The sequence below is a fragment of the Falco biarmicus genome, chromosome 12 (assembly GCF_023638135.1).
Source record: "Falco biarmicus isolate bFalBia1 chromosome 12, bFalBia1.pri, whole genome shotgun sequence".
NCBI classification, from domain to species: domain Eukaryota; kingdom Metazoa; phylum Chordata; class Aves; order Falconiformes; family Falconidae; genus Falco; species Falco biarmicus.
Window position 1 is genome coordinate 22,905,343 of NC_079299.1, and position 18,443 is coordinate 22,923,785.

An 18,443-nucleotide genomic window follows, 5' to 3' on the forward strand; every position below is an offset into this window, starting at 1 on the left:
GGCTGCTGAGATGAACAGCACAACCTTCCTGGGGTTTTAGTCTTGCAAATTTCTCTCTAAAATTCCATTTGTATTAGGTATAGTGACACTTTACTTCCTATTTATGGATTAAATATGATAGCATACATGTTATATATTATGTTAGATTTACTCTTGAGCTAGTTTATAAAATAAGTAGTTCCACTGACATCAGTGAGAGCACTCAGCATGTGTAAAATTAAGTGCATGAGGGACAAATCTCATCATACACGTACCCAGGTTTCTCATCATCTCCTTTTACATGTGCCTGTAACTTTCTCTGTCTTTTATAATGTCTCATTAATTAATAATAAAGATTTGCTACTGTAAATCAAAAATTCCTACAGTTTTATGTGATAACAACTGAGAGCTGCTGAGGTAAAAACCCCTTATTTCCCATTTATGTACTAGAATTACAATGTGCTGGTTGTTGGGGGAAAAACAACAACAAGTACAAGTAGCAATTGGGCTATTCCAGGAAATTCCTACTCATCCAAAATAAATCCTTCACATAATGTGGTGTACCCATGGCAGAATGCTGTAAAAAGTCCATCCAAATATATTAATGCAAACTGAAGATGACAGTTAGTTTTGGTCAGTTTCTGAGACCTCCTTTGCTGTCCACAAATTTTCACATGAAAAGAACGTTTCTTTATTTTTAGTGGCTGTTCAGTTGCTTGAGATTTTGAATTTTACAGGAGTGATATAGTTAACTAATGTCTATTGGTTGTACCTATCCTAAACCTCCAAAAGTGTGGACCAGCAAGAACTGACCTACTGTATGGATGCACCAAGAAGTTGGATTTAGAAATTGTATGTAAAGCAGTGTAAATTAGACTCTCCTTTCACACAAGTAGAATGAGTGCAAGTAGGTGTAAGACAATCTGAAGCTGATGCAAAGGGAATCTATTTAAAAAGAAATTAAAAAAATCTGTGAATATTGTCACTGAATGCAAGTGAGCTGCTGTATATACTGTGGGGAGAAAAAAGGAATGAGCATTAATTTAAGATGGCTTTCCCTGCACTGAGTAGATATCGAAACTTTTTGGCTTAGAATGGTGGGAAGAATTCATAACATACTTGGGATGCAACAATTGAATTGCTTGATATAGGGCTTGCATAAATACAGCTATAAGTGGCTTGAGTTGGGCTGACAGAAGTCAGACATTGCTTCAGAAGATGTGAGCTCGGATGCAGGCTGAGGATGCTTCAAATGGCCAATGGGGCCCGTTAGTTCCCTTAGCAGCACTACTTACCAGGGTGGAGAACCAAGAGCAATAGGAAGACCTCCCTGTTAGTACTGAGGCTCAAACTTTACTCATCAACAGCAGGAGTTAAGGTGCCCTCAGAGAGTCAATCCAGACCACCTGTCACCTCCTGCAGTGGGCTCAGACCCACACTGGGCTGAACTGAGCATAGCTCTTTAAAAAGAGAGGGCTGCTTTCCGCTCTCCCATTGCTGCCGGGCTGGTTGGGCAGTGGGGAGAGCCAGGGTGGGCTGGCGGCTCTGGCGCTCCACCACGGTACCTGACACAAGGAAGGACTCCCTCCAGCGTGGCAGTGACAGGGACCGGACCCCGTTGGAGAAGCTCCCGCGGTAACCGGAGTGGCCGGCAACTTTCTGGACGAGGATCTTCCCGCCTGCATTGTCGATTATACCACTGCAAGGGGAAAACATGGTGTCTGAAAGAAGAAATTCTGCCAAAACAACTTTGAAATTGTTCAACAATGCAAGAGGTATGAAACATTCACTTTTACCTTTAAACCAGGGGCTGTGGTGGAGCTGTGACTCTACTACTGAGTCTGCTGCTAAGAAATATATGTGCTTCTTCCACATAGAGAAGAGCCATTTGTTACAAAGTGCTGTCGGCATCTGTTTGCTCTTCCCACTGATCTACTGGTCCTGTGTTTAAGGTTGACCTAGTTGCACACAAGAACAAGCTACTGCCTTCGTTAAAATTCCTGCAGGCTTGTTTGAATGGCTGAAGATACAGGGAGAGGTACTTAGAGGAGTTTTTGGACCAACCATGTGACAGAAATACAAATTTGAGGGAAACCTCCCAGTTGCTTGACTTTTTCTTCTGTAAAGAATTGTTTTCTTTGGGTTCCAGGATATGTTTTCTGCAAAATACTAAGCTTGGTTCTGACCTCAGCCTGGAGTAAACTGAACACAATATTGCTGGAAGCTGTAGAAAACCTGGCAGGCTTCATGTGTACATTAAGTGGAGTTTGACATATGAAGTAACAAGTATCTCGGGAGAAATGGAGGTATCAGTTATGCAGTTCCAGTGTATGCAGCCTGCTGCGGCATTGTTAGGAAGCAGGCAAACCAGGAAGCGACCCTGGCTCTAGAGGGGTGGTAGGACTGGCAGTACAGGAAAATGAGTAATGGTGAAGAACATGTTAGAGCTGTAACTTTCTCTGATGATTGCAAGAAGCTGTCGGTAAAATAACTGTAAGGAAAGGAAATTCACTGTCTGTGGAAATGCAGCTCCTAAGCTCACAAAGCCAAACTCGGCTGGCTGGCAAACAAGGAAAACTGAAACCCTCACTGCAACAACGCAGGCAGCCAGCGTTTGAGCTACAGGGGAAATTGCAGTTCTGTCGGTATTTTGCAGCTTCCCTTTGGGACAAGCTCTGCGTGCAGAGACAAACAGTTTCCATTGTGCACTAGCATCTGAAGGGAGAATTTGTTGTTTGAAAGCCAGTCACCTGGCAGTCATCTCCCCGGCCAGGGGCAGAGCAGGCAGAGCTGCAGCCAGGAGGTGGCAGCCAACCTGTGTGCTGCGCCGTGCAGAGGTAAGGTATAAAGTCCCAAAGCCTCAGCTACTCAACTTTACACAAGACCCCAGCTATTTTGCAGAACTGGAAGCACTGCAGGAGCTCAAATGACTCTAAATGAAGTCAAATTATCCATTAGACTTTATAAGCTCTTACTGCATTTTCAGCTGAATGCATCCTGCCTATTCTCTATTAAAATTTTATGCACGTTTTTGCATGGCTAATAAAACTCAGCAAAATTTGTGCTGTAAAATTTGTATTACAGATTTTCTTGCCCAGTGTTTTTTTCTGTGATAGGAAAGCCCATTACTCAGCCTTTGATGTCAAGGACAGTTAAATTCAAATCTGGAGAACCAAAACCAATCCCAGAAGTATGAGAGTTATATGTATTCATCATGGGTGAGATGCTTATTTTTTTCTGAAGTTTTATTAGTAGCAGCAACTCCATCCCTGTCTTCCACTTGAATAATCATAGTACAATAGTAATTTTCTATGCATGAATGAAAGATCTGCATATCTTGAGATGTTTCTCCAAAGGCTGAGAAATGTCTTCAGATATGATGGATTTCAACTGGATGCATTGCATCGCGCATAGTCTTTCTCACAGGTTTTCTACTAGAACAGCAGCCTGCAATCAAACCTACAAGGCAGTGGGAGCTTTAAAGGGTTTGAAAAGCTGAGAGCTTCCTACGCTGAAATCACAGTTTTGTCTGAGTGCCCTGTTCATTTAAACTCACTCACCTGTGAATTGCAGCGTTGCACACACTGGAAAAGGAAGCATAAATGTCTGTGCCATAAACACGGTATTTTACATCTTGACATCCAGGAGGGCATTTCGCAATGAATTCTGGATTGATTATCTTCCCCGCCTTGACATCGCAATCAATCTGGGGTACATCTGTGAGTGTAAAATCTTGGTAAAGTCAGATTGAACGTTTTCATAGCTGAGTGATTTTGTCATGAAGCAATGAGTAACTGAGTGACAGGGTTGCCCTTCTCTTATACCTTCATATCAATGGTGTTGGGATGCAGGATGTGTCTATGTGTTCTGCATCTACAGTCTAACATGTAATAATTCCTATACCTAGGCATGTGGCTGTAACCAAGGATGAAGTAAAGAAGCTGAGGATATTTCTGACCTTCAGCATTTACTTCTCTGAAGGAAGTACTCATCATGACACTTTGCTGGAGGGGGAAAGAAATGTAGTCACCCAGGCTGTGGTTAACATATGGGAAGGAGCGGGTAGGGGAAGAGGTGGCTGTGATTCAGGACCAGGAAAGACTATGCACACACGAGGCAGGGTGCTTCCCAAGCCTCCTGCTGTGCTCCTATAGCTCTGCGCCATCTAGAATGTCAGGCTGCAGCCACAGCCCATCATCTTGTCCTTAATTGTTAAAACTATTTCCTGGGTACAATTTAAGTAAGGGGTTGAAGTGTGAGTTCACAACCTTGCAGCAGGTTTGTTTGTCAGCTAAATGAGTAAAATAGTCTGTGGACAGAAATACTCTTACAGCAGTATAGCTGAAATGTGTATATCCTACTGCATAGGACATGCAGTACTCGTCTCATGCCAATCAGCTACAAATACTTTGTGTTACAGCAGGTCCATTTCAGGTATTTATCTCTCTCTCTCTGTGAAAACCTTAGCACTTGCTTAGATCCTGGTGTGGTACCTAATGACATATGAAGACACATTCTAGTAGTGAAGTACACCATTTCCCTTTTACACACGGTCAGTAGCTCACACTTAGTGATCTGATTTCCACAAAAGAATCTGTTAATGTCTCTGCAGACAATTGTGAAAATTTACCAGAATATAACCTCACTTTGCACTTTTTAAATGCATCAGACATGCCTGCTGTAAAGCAGCCAAGAATTCTACTGGGACCACTTACATAGCTTAGACTTTTTCATCTTCTTTGTGGCTTCCTTAGCTGCATATGTACACATAAGAAGCACACCTGAAACAAAGAAAAGATAGTATCAGGAAAAAGGGGGACTATCAACATCAGTCACCACAAGCTCCTGTGCATGACATTTCCCAAATTTGAATCAACAGGCTGAAAAAATGAAATGGGAAGGTTTTCAGCCACAGCGAGGTTTCTACTTGTTGGTTAACTTCAGGCAAGATGGCACCTACTGCAGGGCAATTTTTTGAAGGCGATTAAAGATCAGTTCAACTCACACATTCATCTGTGGAACTCGTTATCAAAAGATGCCATTTAGTCCATGTAGTCCAGAAAACCACAAAAGGCTCCAGGATTTCCACAACCAGTGGAAACTCTTTGTAATTGGTGTCATAGAGATGTCGGTGAGACAGCATGCTCTGTGCATAAAGCAACTGGGAAGTTAGGGAAAGAAAAATCCTTCTTAATAACCTGGTGGGGAAGTTATCCTGTAATCATGCACTATGGCATTTCACTCACTGCTGGTAGCAGGCGTAGGATACTGGGCAGTGTTACAGACCGTATGAGGTTCTAGTGTGGCATGTCCAGTATCCTGTCCCAGCAAGGACACTGGTTTTCTTCAGTAAGTAGAATTAGGATTTGAAAAGTATAATAGTAAAAGACACATACACTGTTACATTAAAACATACATCATAATATATGTGTGTAGCTTACCTCGTTAGGTTTGCTTGCTAAGTGCATGACATACAAGAGCTCTTTGTTCTCTGTGTGTATTTTATAAGCACTATAGTATGGGTAATTAGTAACTTCATTGCCAATATCTTGACTGTCCTATTCACCTTTCCCTTGTCTGAGCTTTCAGAGGGAGTTGAAACTCTCTCTACAATGTGTTGGCTGATCCTATCGTCATTTGTTAAGTTAATCTTACTAGTACATGCAACAGTGGTCTTATGTCTTTCTTTTATGCTCTCCTTCCCCTAGACTGGTTGCAGAGAGTTTGCAGACTTAATCACTCCTCGAGCTTGCTCAAAAGAAAAATCGGGCTCACAGCGTCTGAAGGGACAATGTATAGATGCAGTATTGGGGCCTCTTGTCACTGCTGCAGCTGTGTAACCAAGGCAAAACCGTAGTTAGAAAGAAAAGGAGCGAACCAGTGTAAAATAAAATGGGAAGGCCCAATCTCATGCAATGTTAGGGCATAATTTAATGTGGAGAAAGTAATTTGGTCTCTTAATAAAGGCAGAAGAACTACATAGGTTGCTATGAATTTGAACTGAGAATGGCTGCCCTGCCAGACTTGAGGATCCTGGCTAGAGGGAATATTGCCTGGGATTATCACAGTTAAAGTCGTACAGCACAGTTAGGCTACATGGTGGCTGCATTTCCATTAAAGGGAGACATGTAAGTAAAGCACACTAAGAAATCATCCTTGGTCAACCAGAGTGTTTGTGTAAGATGAATTGCAAATTCTGGAGTCTCTACACATTCCCAAAAACCAAGATCCCGTCTGACTTCCAGAGGAAAAGAAATAAGACACATTTCTAGCCTTTTTCCTTTGGCACCTTCCTGTTCATTGAAACAGCAAGAACACAGAATAAAATTGGATAGGGATGCTCCCATGTAAGAAACAGCTGAATTTTCTTTGGAAGGATTCTTTAGATTACATTTTTCAGGCCCAGTTGTGCCATCTGATACGGACTGCATGTAGATGGTCATGGACTTGGAGATCTCTGCAAGTAATTACTATTGTTTCTATGCCAAAGTCAAGAAGTTTGGGTAGCCTGTTTCTGAAAAGCTGTGCCAAGGCTTACTCCACCTGATATTGGAAGCTTCATCATCCATGGCGTCCAAAGGGAAGAGAAGAAGCCAGCAGCCACTGGTCAGCCAGGACAGGAAAGTACAAACCCACAAAACTACTAATTGCAGCACGTTGACTGTACTTACCGAAGAAGGTTGCAATGACTGTGGCCTTCATGGTGAGTAAAGCAAAATCTGGATGTGTCACTAAGGAGCACTGAAAAGGAAAAGAAGAGCACATCAGGATGCATTTGAAGGTATCACAGGTGACACTATGGGGGAAGAGGAACTGTGCACACTCTTTAACCTTTCACAGTCCTCACGTACTGCATCCTCTTTCTCATGCTTTGTAGAGCAGCTGGTGTCCCCAGAGCAGATGGTGTTTGGGCTGTGGCACTCCCATGGACTAATGTTTTACTTCTGTCCAAGATTTGCCTTTCGCCTTAGGATACTGAGATTTCATTCCACATACTTATTTCTGAAACCAGTGGCAGGAGAGGGCATGATGGGTATGGACATGTTCTGACAGCTATTCAAGGTCATTCGCTACTTTTCTAAGACATAGTCACAGAATCATATTGCCTGCACATCAAAATGCATGATGTAATGTGATAAAGTTGGGGGGAACATAAATCTGTTCAATCCTGAAGGATGTTGTGTAAAGAATCTTTCTTCCATTTTCTGAGGATGTATGTGTGTGTGCCTGTGCACATGCGCACAAGCACCTGAGATTAAGAGGATCCTGTCAGAACATCTGGATTTTTTTGTGGATTTGCATATGTGGTTCCTGATCCTGCCATGCCTGAAGCTCTTGACCAGGCTACAAGAACACAAACTTATCAGAGATAACCCCTCTCAGCTCTTCCTCAGCATCACCTCCCATGCTGCTTTTGCAGTTATTTGGTGATTGTTGAGGGAATCCTGGGCTGGATGCTCATAATAAATCTCAGTCATTAAAATGCTACAAGATGCTTGACAATTATCAGAGTAAAAAGCCTGAGAAGGGGAAATATTTGTGTGTTTTAGAGGAAAAACTCAAGGATCAAAATAAACTTGGTCTTCGAAGAAACTGATTACATGCCTATAAATGGGAAGATTTGTACTAAAATAAAAACTAGCTTGCTATCAAGGAAGAAAATACATGGAATGTTAAAGCTGCAAGTGATCAGGAAAAACAAGATATCTGCCTCCTGGAAAAATGACGGTGGCAGATTTCACATAGCATTTCATGTACTCAGAACCAGGGTTTCAGCTGCCCCAGAAAGAAATTCAGGCTGACAAGGCAGATACAGGAGAGAGAGAAAAAAGTCTGCAATCTGTCTTCATACACAGTGTTTCCACATTTTTTATTTTAATTGCTCTTCTTTTTCAAGTAAGCCACATGCTTCTTGAGTGAGGAAGACTAAAATGGCATGCTAGGCTAAACTGAGTTCAGCCAGTTCTAGGCCTATATAATTTATAACCCTTTTTACATGGACCAGCTGCACCTCCAATTTTTTGCTTCTGTGCTGCGGTCAGAGAACTTCAAATGCGAGGACATACTAATGCTATGACTTCCTAGTAGTACTACATCTTTCCTTAGTGATCTCCCTAAAACAGTCCTCCTGTGTCATAGTTACACCAAAAGCATCTTGTTGAGGACTCTATTTTTGCTGGTACAGTTTATATTAGCATCCTGATGGAAATAGAGCATAATAGTAAAGAAACTTATTTTTGCCACTATATTAATTTCTATATTAGGCACTAACTTGCCATGAAAAATGCATAGACATCCTGTGACATGCCTCTGGTGGCAACAGTCTCAGGGGGGGTTGTGTAGCTTTCAGACCTTGGGCTGTCACATGGAGAAAAGTGCTGGAGGATTTACACTGCCAACCATTAAGTGTCTGGCTTAGAGGCTCCAAGCTTTCCATTGTGGGAAGTCTGTGTGCATTCACTGGGTTTAGTCATAGGGAGTCACCTGATTTAAGCCGTACGAGATCTCTTATACTGTGTGCTAGCATGGCACCTGCTACTTCAAACTGATAAAAAGGAGCAACAGCCTGGAATAAGACTGAGGTTTTTGGTTCCTCTGGGAAGGAAGGGGAATGCAGGGCTCCAATCCATGCACATAATAGGCTTTTTAGTCTGTGTAGATCCACTGGGAGGTTTGAGGATGTTCTATCTGTAGATCAAGAATGAATCTTTGCTGTTAAACACAAAGCTATTGTTCCTTTACCAAATGAATAGATCTCATCAAAACAAAGAGAGATGTTTCAACTTTGGGTTAGTCTGGAGTGTGAGATTTCGCTGAGATTTCTCCTTACCAGATTTCCATTAATGCAGTATTTGCAGCCCTGGTCAATACTGGAAACTAGTGACCATTCAGTATTAAATCTCTGGAATTTTATGCTGGATATTTGTTTATCAGAGTACATTTTCCCATCTGTATCATTCAGACTACCTTATGCCAGAAAAGCAGTTAAGTATATGCATTACATTAACATGTGCTTAAATCCCAGCTAAGTCAAGTAAAAATGTAGTAAGAAGCACCTCCTTCCCAGTGTGGATCCTATTTTACCTTTTAAAATCAAAGTTCTGTTTGAAAGAATGTCAGTTACTTTTTCTCTACCACAAATACTTGAAAAACCTTGAATGTTAGGGAAGAAATAGAGTTAGAAAACTATTCTTTCTGCATTTAAAGTATAATTTTTTATGCTGACCTTTTATTAGCAGCTTGACTTTTAGAAAGAGCTGAGAAAGCTGCTACATGCTACAAACAAACAGATGGTTTAAATCATCTAAACTGTCACTGTATGGCAAACGATAACATTTTCTGATGGAAGTGTAGGTTTTAAGTCCTTGATTTTTGGTGTAAGGCGCTGCTCTCCATTCCACGTGCAAACCGAAATTCTTTGCTGGTGCCACGTGCTTTGTCTCTGCAGATGTAAGCAGTTTATCTCCTGTAATCTCCTGTGCCACAGAAATTAATTTGTGTACTCTCTTTGTCCCACAATAGTGTGTGTTATTGTTCCCCTTCTCAAGGGGTTGTAATATCGCAGCAGCACGGGCACCATAAAAAAACAGAAGAGGACTTTGTCTGAAAGCTGTCCGAGCAAGTCGGGTGGAGTTAACAACATGATCTCTAGACACTGTGGGTTGAGTTAAATATGTGCCCTTTATAGGGAAACCAAGTGGGCTTGGTGTAGGTGTGAGTAAACTGGCTTGGATAAACAAGAGATAATCAGCATCTTCTAGAATAAAATATTTCAGATTTCTTTTGTCTCTCATTAAAAATTGTTTAACCCTTTCTTTGCTTAATGCTTGGACTCTGTTCCCGTGGTATTGTACCTTGCTGGGCAGTACAATAGCTGTTGCTTTTGGTGTGCGCTAGGTAATATTGCTCATGCTTGTCACACGTGATTTAGCTTCACCCCCTTTCTTGTCAGAGGGAAGGAATGATGTACCCTCAGTGCACTGTGCTGCCCTGAAAGTCTGTACATTAAAAAAAAAAAAAAAAAAAAGATATTTAAGTGGCTGTTTACTTTAAAAAGGCAGGTAATGAGTTCTGCTGAGCCAGAAAAGCCGAGTTGATAACTGCATTTCATTTCAGAGGCTTAACTGCCCTGTAAGTATCCCAGGCTGGGTAACAAGAGGTAAGATCCAAGGTGCTATTTTGCAAGGGTGAGCTTGTTTGCATGGGATGCTGGACTTTACGCTTTTGAGCTAGCATTAGGATTACAGTCAGAGCTATTAGTTTTGACTAATTTTATTTACCACCTAGGCAGTACCTACAGACTGTTTGCCAGCTGCTTTCTGTGGCTGCGGTCAGTGGTGGCCCTCTGCCCCCGCGGTACTGACCCCTTGGGCAGCAGGGCATGGCTGCCACAGTTTTTCCTTGTCTTTCAGGCCTTTTGCTTCAGAGATGGGTGCTGAGGGCTTGGGCGGTGCTCCATTTCTCAAACACGTGCTGGTTTACACCACGCTGCTCTACAGAGGTAGCTAGTTCAGAGGCTGTGGCCTCTGCCTGGGGGATGCCCCAAGAGTTCAGAGTGACCCCGGAGGGAACAGAGGGCTCAGCCCTTGTAGGCACTCGACAAAGTGATTGAAGAGATTTTTTTGAGAGGGAGGGTGCCATGCCTGAGGGCACCCTGGATGCCCAGGCATATTCTCCCCTCCCTACTGAAATGAGACCACTGTGCTCCTGGGACCCCAAGATGTAGGATGTAGCCAAGGGTGTAGGCTCCTAGGACATTCCCTCTCCCTGAATTCACTCTACTTTTTATGCAGTAGCAAGCTGCTGTGAAACACGTGCTCCTTCCAGGAGTCAAGCCAGATGCTGGCTCTGCTGTGCTCCCAGGCAGGCAGCAAGTCAGGTCCCCTTCTCACATGCTTTCGTTCAGACGCCACGTTTGGTATTCCTGCTTGCAGGGGGTCCTGCTTCATCACGGGGAATGTGGGCTGTCCCAGTCTTTAGTGCTCTGGAGTCTGGTGATGGGGGGACATCTTTGGTGGTGAAGGAAGCATGGGTTCAAACTCTCTGAGGCCACGGACAGCCCAGATACAGTTATCCCTGATGATAACTTCTCTTGTTTTCTCACCACTTGCTCCCCATTACAAAAGCTTTCATTATTGTGGCTGCCACATCATGTTTTAAATGGTGCCTGCTCTGCTGCATGAGGTCCCTGACTCAGAAGAGGTCTGGGGGGCTGCTGGCAGCCAGTACCTCTTGGGGGGTACCTGTCAAGTCACTCTCAAGTCATTGAAGTGAGGAATGGGTGGATTCAGACGCCTAAATTCTACCTATGTTGCACTTTGGGCACAGGAGTCCTTTTTTTCAGAGCTGCCTTAAGAAATGTTTATATGCAGATTTGCAAGAAGAATGTAGTCCAAAATAACTCCATTCAGGTAGGTATAATGAAAAGATGTTATACCCATCAATTTAGAGCCAAATAAAAATACTCAAGCCGCCCTGCACTGCTCATTTTGTATTCATTCAGTGCCCTGAAATTAAACCAACATAAGGTTGAAGTAACAGTGATGAATGATTTCTCTACTTTCCACAGAGCTCTTTCAGAAGAAGGTAATTTATTTAAAAGTACAGTGTGATTTAACTTGCCAGACCTTTCTCAGAGCCTAAATAAAACTGCAATGATTATACTTTTTCATCTGTCTCAGCAAGATAACCATCAATTATGCTGGCCTGACCTGCCCCTTCCAGCAGAGGAAGAGATACATTTAGAATGTGTCACCCACTCACAGAGAAAATATAATTTGGACTATCCAGGCGATGATTTCTGTGAGGGTCATTACGCTGTACTTTCCTGGTTTCTGTTCATGTATCATGCATTGGTTCTTTTCATTTTGATCCTCAGCTTTTATGGCTCATTGGGGATCACTGTTAGCTCAAACCTGTGAATCCCTGTCCAGAGCACTCCCTCCCTCCATCCTCCTCCCCACCACAGCTCTTGTCTGCTCATGTATCTGCCCCCCTCACTCCCAGGCTCAAGCCCATGCTCTTTCTGCACGTTGGAGCTTGCTCACTGTTGCAGAGAACTTCTTTCCCCCTTTCTAATTTAGCTACTTCTGTTTAACATCAGCCAGACCCCAGCCAGGTACCATCGATCCCCCCAAGAAACTGAAGGGCAAAGGGAAGTACCCGCAATTCAGCGGTGCCCAGCTGCTAGGCTAGTTTTGTGGCATGAGGTTTGTAGCCACATTTCTTTCACTTTTTAGAAAATGCACCATTTGCTTTTTCCAACAAATTGTTTTAAGTCAAAGTGACTTTTTGAAGTGCAATACGTGGTTTCTCAGGTTGGATGCACAAGGAAAAGAGTGCTGACTAACCATGCTATTGTGCTGCCTGCAAACTGAGAATTATTATAGTGTGTCAGAATTCCCCCAAAGGTACATATTTGGTCTAAAAGTGAAGAATTTGTGTTAAAGGCACTGAAGAAACTGCACATCACCCTGGGGATGTTTTTTTGGAATTTCTGTAGCATGTTGAAACAAAACTTGACACTTTTTTTTTTTTTTTTTTTTTTTGGTAGAAACTTAGGAGCAGAAATTTAGAGAAACTTCAGGATGTTTATGCTCTGCTTATTAACGCTATGTGTATCCCTTTACTACAAACCTGCATTACATGTCTAGGTCAAAACCAAAACTGATCCTTAAGCATGCTAATAAATTTATACATCTCACATAAAACCTGTATCAGTTCAGTATCTCCTGCAGTTAGTGTGACAACTGATGCCTCATACCAAAGGCATGGACTGGTTGGATAAGTGTGCAGAAAATATATGTAATTAAAAACATATATTTGGAACTACCATAGCGTGTGGCACTGGTTTGAAATAAGGCAGTAAGTGGTGAAATTAATCGATGTCCAGTAATGACAACTTAATCAAGGACGCATCTTACACAAAATACCTTCAGCAAATCAGGAAGCACCGAGCAAGATGTAGAAAGCATTTTTAAAAGGTAAGCTGGAATCTGCTCCTGTGGTGGAAACCAGTGAAAGAAAGTTAAGAAAGTAGTTTCAGTTTTGCATTATAGTTCTCTGCAAAAGGGATAGTCTCATGCTTCTTGCACTGCTTAACATACCCCCCCTCATATATTTTATAATTTTCAACAAATACTGTTTCTTCCTGACTAACTGTATTATTCCTTCCTGGGAACCTTTCCCTCCAGCTCTCTTGGATATCTCTCTGATACCTTTAGTTTGGAGAAGACCAACCCACGCTACAAAGGAGGTTGCTACAAAAGGTAAATCAGAAAACAGCCCTCAAATGCCTTATGGCCCTCAGTCATCTAGTGCTGCCTTGCTGGAACCTCCAAAACCTTTGCTTCCTTGCAGGGTCAGCCGAGGGGCAGGATGCTCAACTCCCACATCCCAGGACCTTGTGCGTGGCCACCCCATCCCATGCCCTGCAGGTGGAATCCAGGCTGCCCTCTTCCTTAGGCATGGGATGTAGAAGTGCCACTTGGATGCTCAGAGGATATGCGTGAGCTGTTGTGGCAGCCAGGTGCAAAAGGCACACCTGGATCTCCTAGTGGAGGTGGCATTCGTGTCCTGCTAGTCTGAGCTGTGAGGGGGTCCTAAGGCCACCCACCAGACCTGTGCTGTCTCAGACTCCTCACAGAGCACAGCAAAAGCTTGTCCTTAGTCTAGTCTAGCCTTCAGGCAGTCGATGAATAAATCTGTGGATAAGCTGGATCTTTTTCTGCTGTTGTCTCCAGAGAGATCTTTGGATTTGGAAGTCTGTCCTGTCTCCTCCTGGGTCAGCAGTGAGTCCTGCTCCTCGAGGTCTCATGGTGAAAGGCTGTGGTGAGGATGGAGCCTCACACCTTGCTGGTGTGCCAGCCTAACCTCCCTGGCCCGTGCCCGTTGCTGCCTTGGCTTTGTCACAGGCCGCGGCAGCTGCGCCCCTCCCGCCGGGCAGGTCTGCAGCCACTTGTAGCCCAACAGGCACGTCCAGGCTGAGGTCTCTCACCTGTGGGGAGCCATTTGAAAACTGTGGACCTGTGAGTACTGTTTCCATTCTTTAACGAGTACGGAAGACATCTCGGGACTCCATGCTGCTTTGGGGATGAAAGCAAGTTGTGGGTTTGCGTGGGTGCCAGCATTATGAAGGAGGCTATTATGGGTAGTGCTGGGTTTCTGAAGACATGCTGTTGGTGGAGGTGCTGGTGACAGGGCTGACATAGTGTGGGCCAAGCTGTGCAGCCTTATGGCACATGTCTTGGCAGCCCTTGGCAACTGGCAGGAGCGGGCTCTCTAGCATATGGGTTATTCAGACAGCATGAGGGATGGCTGTGCTTCCCAAGTCATGCCTGTCAATGTGCCTAGGAGGGAACCTGAAGAGCTACAAAACATGGTGCCAGAGAAAGTGGCCTCCAGATCCCAGTCCTGGACACCACAACAGTGTAAGTGGCAGCCAGAAATTGTTGAGAACTGTGTCTCAGGACCAGGCTGGCACTGATTTACTGATGTTGCATATTAGAAGCTTTTAAAACCTGCTGGTTTGGCATAGAGATGAATCACAGGATTCTGTTTCTGAGACCCCAAGATCAAAAAGGAAAACTGCTTATCACATGGACTGGGAGCAGGAATTTTTAATTTATGGTCTTTTGTTTTTAAAACAAAACTAAACCTGCAGACGACAATATTGCATAATCTACTTCCCTGCTCAGGAAATTTGTTCTGTACTTTTGCTTTAGGGGTTTACCATATGAGCTTCTACTTCAAATCTAATTATTGCCTAACTTATGCATTTCTTATTTCACCATTGAGAATTGATGACATAGACCATGGAAGCCTGAGACCTTACATCCCACATTACCACATGTTTTGAGATGCTTTTGGTAGAAAGACTGCCCCCAAAGCAAGGTAAAAGATTTGTCTGACTTGTGTGATGCCTGTATTTGACTTTGCTAGCAAGTTGTTCCATCACAACTACTCTAAACTTCTCTAACATTTCCCCTCCCTCATCGGGACACTCCTCTCCTTCCCATTGAGCCTCATTTCCAAACAGCATCTCTTTCTTCGTATGCTTCACGTCCAAAAACTTCCTCCACCAAGCCCGGAGCAAGATGCTGGAGTGCTGCAGATGCATTGCAAGAGAGATGAGAATGATGGCCCCCTACCATGGTGAGCAAGGTGGGTTCCCATCATCCTTAGGTGGCTGGCAGCTGTGAAAATAGCCCCCGGAGTTACGGAGCCATTACCCTTTAACTGTGACTCGCTGAAGGTGACCAGGGCCAGGATACACAGTGCTGCTGCCAGGTTTCCTCTAGGTCTCACCCTTGTTCCACAGACTTAAGGGTGAACTAAGTATCTGGGGAAAATAAAAAGAATGGAGGCTTCTGAATCCCTAAAGGAACCTGGCAGGGAGATCAAGAAGCACACAGATGGCCACATCCAAACTTCCCTATAAACGAATGATTGTGGAGAAGTAAAAATTTCCACAGTTTTATGTACAAGCCTGGAGGTGCTGGAAATCCTCAGCTCATCCTGGTGGGGACATTAAAGGACTGCATGAAGCTACACAAATTCATTCAGAATTTCCCCAGTTATTTTGGCGCATGTAAAGCTGTCACTTGGCAATTAATGCATTTTTTCTCAGATGAATCCCACTGCTAGCTGAGAGACTGTTGGCTGCTGTGCTACATGTGTTACATTTACAAAGCTATTTTACAGGGTGACAGGCTGAAAACAGTTTGAAAATGGAAGTTGGTACTGTACTAAGAGTATTTTTGATATCTATGTCTATGGCATGACCTGTAGAATGAGATGCATTAAGGATAACTGATGCAGATGATGTTCTTAATGTGCCATTGACCTCTTAATGCACTCTGAAGCTCTGGAGATAAAGCAAAGGTAGGATGGACTTAATGGGTGCCAGAAAGCCAGTTCAGTCCTGACAATAAAACTCGTCCGGTTAAGAACTGCTTAAACCTAGATGATTTCAATGAAGCTGCTTCTGAAGGCAAACGTTTGGGATATATCCAGTTTGGGATATAAGCTATAGATTTGGGTGCTCTGCTTCAAAAAGGAAAGCAGAAGCTGCAGATGGTGTTATTTTTTTCTAATTAAAATACATTTTCATGAGAAATATTGCTGATTCCAGGTAATTGAGAAATTTTCTTTCTGATCAGCACTTTCTGTTTTTTGGGGGGGGTTTTTTTGTTTTTTTTTTTTCTTTTCCCAGGGGCCTCATGTGCTGAAAAATGAGTCTGAATAGGAAAGGTAGCCAAAGGCAACCCAGCGATGTCCTGCTGCAGAGGAGAGCGGAGATGCCAGCTCAGAGAAGGTGGTAACAGAGGTGAGGGTGAGCGGGCTGCAGGGAGAGGGAGCAGGCTCTGCTCTCTGCTGGCAGGACACTGGCAGAGGGTGTGGGAGCAGCCCTCAGACACCACTAAATGTACAGCTGCCCCAGCACAGTTTGGTACAAAATGTTTGCAGAGCTCAGAGCAAATACTTGGGTAGCTAACCCATGAGTGCCATGCTGTCAGGATTGCCCACTTCTGATACCTCCCAGTGTCTGCCAAGGGTCAGATGCACAGAGGCTGCAGTCTCAGCTGGCCAGTATAGCTACCCATAGATGCCTTAGGAGCCTACGTAATTTCAGTAGATCCCCGACTTGTCTGTGGGCCACAGCACTGGAAGAAAAGCCCATCAGTAATACGTGCTCCTCTTCTCTCTGTAGCAAGTCCCTTCACATCCCACTTTTTGTGGCAGCTTGCTTTCCTCAGGGCATTATCAGGAGCCAGGAAAAGGCAGCCTTGCTGCTCCCCTCCGCAGGACTCGCAGCAGTGCCTGCAGCCCCTTGGCGTTGGGGGCTGAGAGGGCTCACAAGGGCGATGCAGGCTGGGGTGAGCCAGACAGTCCGAGTTTAATTTACTCATAAGGCACTTCTGCACCTCTCCAGGCCTCTTCTGTGGCAGGGGGAGGCTGTGCTGCTGAGTAGCATTCATCCAAGTTTTCCAAGTGGGAAATGTGCAGCAAATAAAGGAACAGGGATGCAAAAGAATGGCAGCTGCTCTGGGACTGTTAGAGAGGCTCTTTTACAGGCCAATGAACAGTCAATTTGTAGTAAGACATTGTTTTCTAAACATAGCATAAAAACTGTTATCTTGCCTGGCTGGTCATTAGAAGAGAGATAATTATAGTCTCTGTGTGACAGCAGCCGAACAGGGGCTGCATTGTCCCAGGTCCCAGCTGAGCTCTAGCACAGGCACCCCAGGCCAGCAAGGGGACAAGGGGGCTCCTTGTGCCCTAGCAAGTTCAAAAGAGGAATTGAAGTGCTCTAAGTAGGTGTTAAGCACCTATTTCTCTCTCTGACTCTGGCCTAAAAAACTACACAGGAGAAAGGTGAGGAGGACAGACCTGTGGCTGCTGTAGCTGCATCCTCCCTGGCTTTATGTACCACACATACTATGACTATTATTTTTCTCTCCTTAAAAAAAAAACAAAAAACAAACAAACCAAAACCCACCCAAACTTCAATTTTGCATTTATTTTTGTTTTGTTCTGTGTTTCTGTTTTCCAACAGTGACCGATACGACCTGTATGATGGATGGGCTTTGAGAAGGAAGACTTGACAGCTGTTCAATGTCCACTTTGGGAGCCCTGAATGAGAGGTCTAAGCCTCAGCTGGTGTTGCAGCATGCTGGAGGAGTCCTCAGAGCTTCAGGGGGCCAGAACATGCCCCAGGGCTGTCAGGAAATATTGGATTACTGCTTTTCACCCCCCCATCCAGAAAAGGTAGTGCCTCCCCACCCATTGCAATGGGCCAAGATGTGCCTCACTGCTCCGTGAGGGACTGTGTGCCCATGCCCATGCCATTCCCTCTGTACAGGGAGTTCATATTCATGAGTGCTGCAGCACTTTTTTCTAGGTGTTTAACCACAAGATGTTGCAGGAGGAACACAGTCATAGCTGCAGATAGTAAACTGAGCTATCACTTTAATTGCTTATTTCAGCCAGGTGCCCTAAATGACTTACCTATTATTATTTAGGAGACCTTTGGTAAAGTGGAGACTCGAACATGCATGTTCTGGGTTAGTACGTAAAGCTACTGGGCAGTTTTTTTGTCTAGAGCTTTATTTGTGGCTCAGAGGTGAAAAGGAAAAAGTTAAAAACTCTCCAGGCAGAGTAGGTACAGTGAAGTCTTTGATGCCACTGTTATGTAAACTTGTGGTTTATTTTTAGCAATGTTTTCTAAAAAGCAATGGTCAGAATTAATAAATAATTCTGTTATTTCACATGAAGTAATTAACCCATTTTTTTCAGCTTGTCTGCTCACACTGTGGCTCAGGCAGTCACCTTTTAGCTATATTCCAATTAATCAAGTTTGACAAAAAGGAGTGTGAAGATTATTTCCTACTACTACTACTTCTGTGGAAGGGAGTAAGTAACGGTGAAAAGGGAACACCTTGTTAATGTCTCCATGAAAGGAA

At 43.8% G+C, this 18,443-nt stretch overlaps 1 protein-coding gene and 1 long non-coding RNA gene across 3 annotated transcripts in view; one reads left to right on the forward strand and one right to left on the reverse strand.

The window, feature by feature from the left end:
• VIT (vitrin) overlaps positions 1 to 18,443 on the reverse strand; it is a 53,150-nt gene that overhangs the window by 32,815 nt on the left and 1,892 nt on the right. For both annotated transcript variants that reach the window (XM_056356963.1, XM_056356964.1), the window contains exons 2-5: positions 6,651 to 6,720; positions 4,695 to 4,760; positions 3,540 to 3,696; positions 1,545 to 1,678 (exon numbers count right to left, since the gene is read on the reverse strand). In XM_056356963.1, the coding sequence (XP_056212938.1) occupies positions 1,545 to 1,678; positions 3,540 to 3,696; positions 4,695 to 4,760; positions 6,651 to 6,681 (388 nt within the window). In that variant the 5' untranslated portion in view covers positions 6,682 to 6,720. The remainder of the gene's footprint in view (positions 1 to 1,544; positions 1,679 to 3,539; positions 3,697 to 4,694; positions 4,761 to 6,650; positions 6,721 to 18,443) is intronic.
• Positions 14,776 to 18,278, forward strand: LOC130157427 (uncharacterized). Its single transcript, XR_008824872.1, has 4 exons — positions 14,776 to 14,871; positions 15,001 to 15,141; positions 16,193 to 16,306; positions 17,537 to 18,278. It is a non-coding gene; the product is annotated as an uncharacterized LOC130157427 (long non-coding RNA).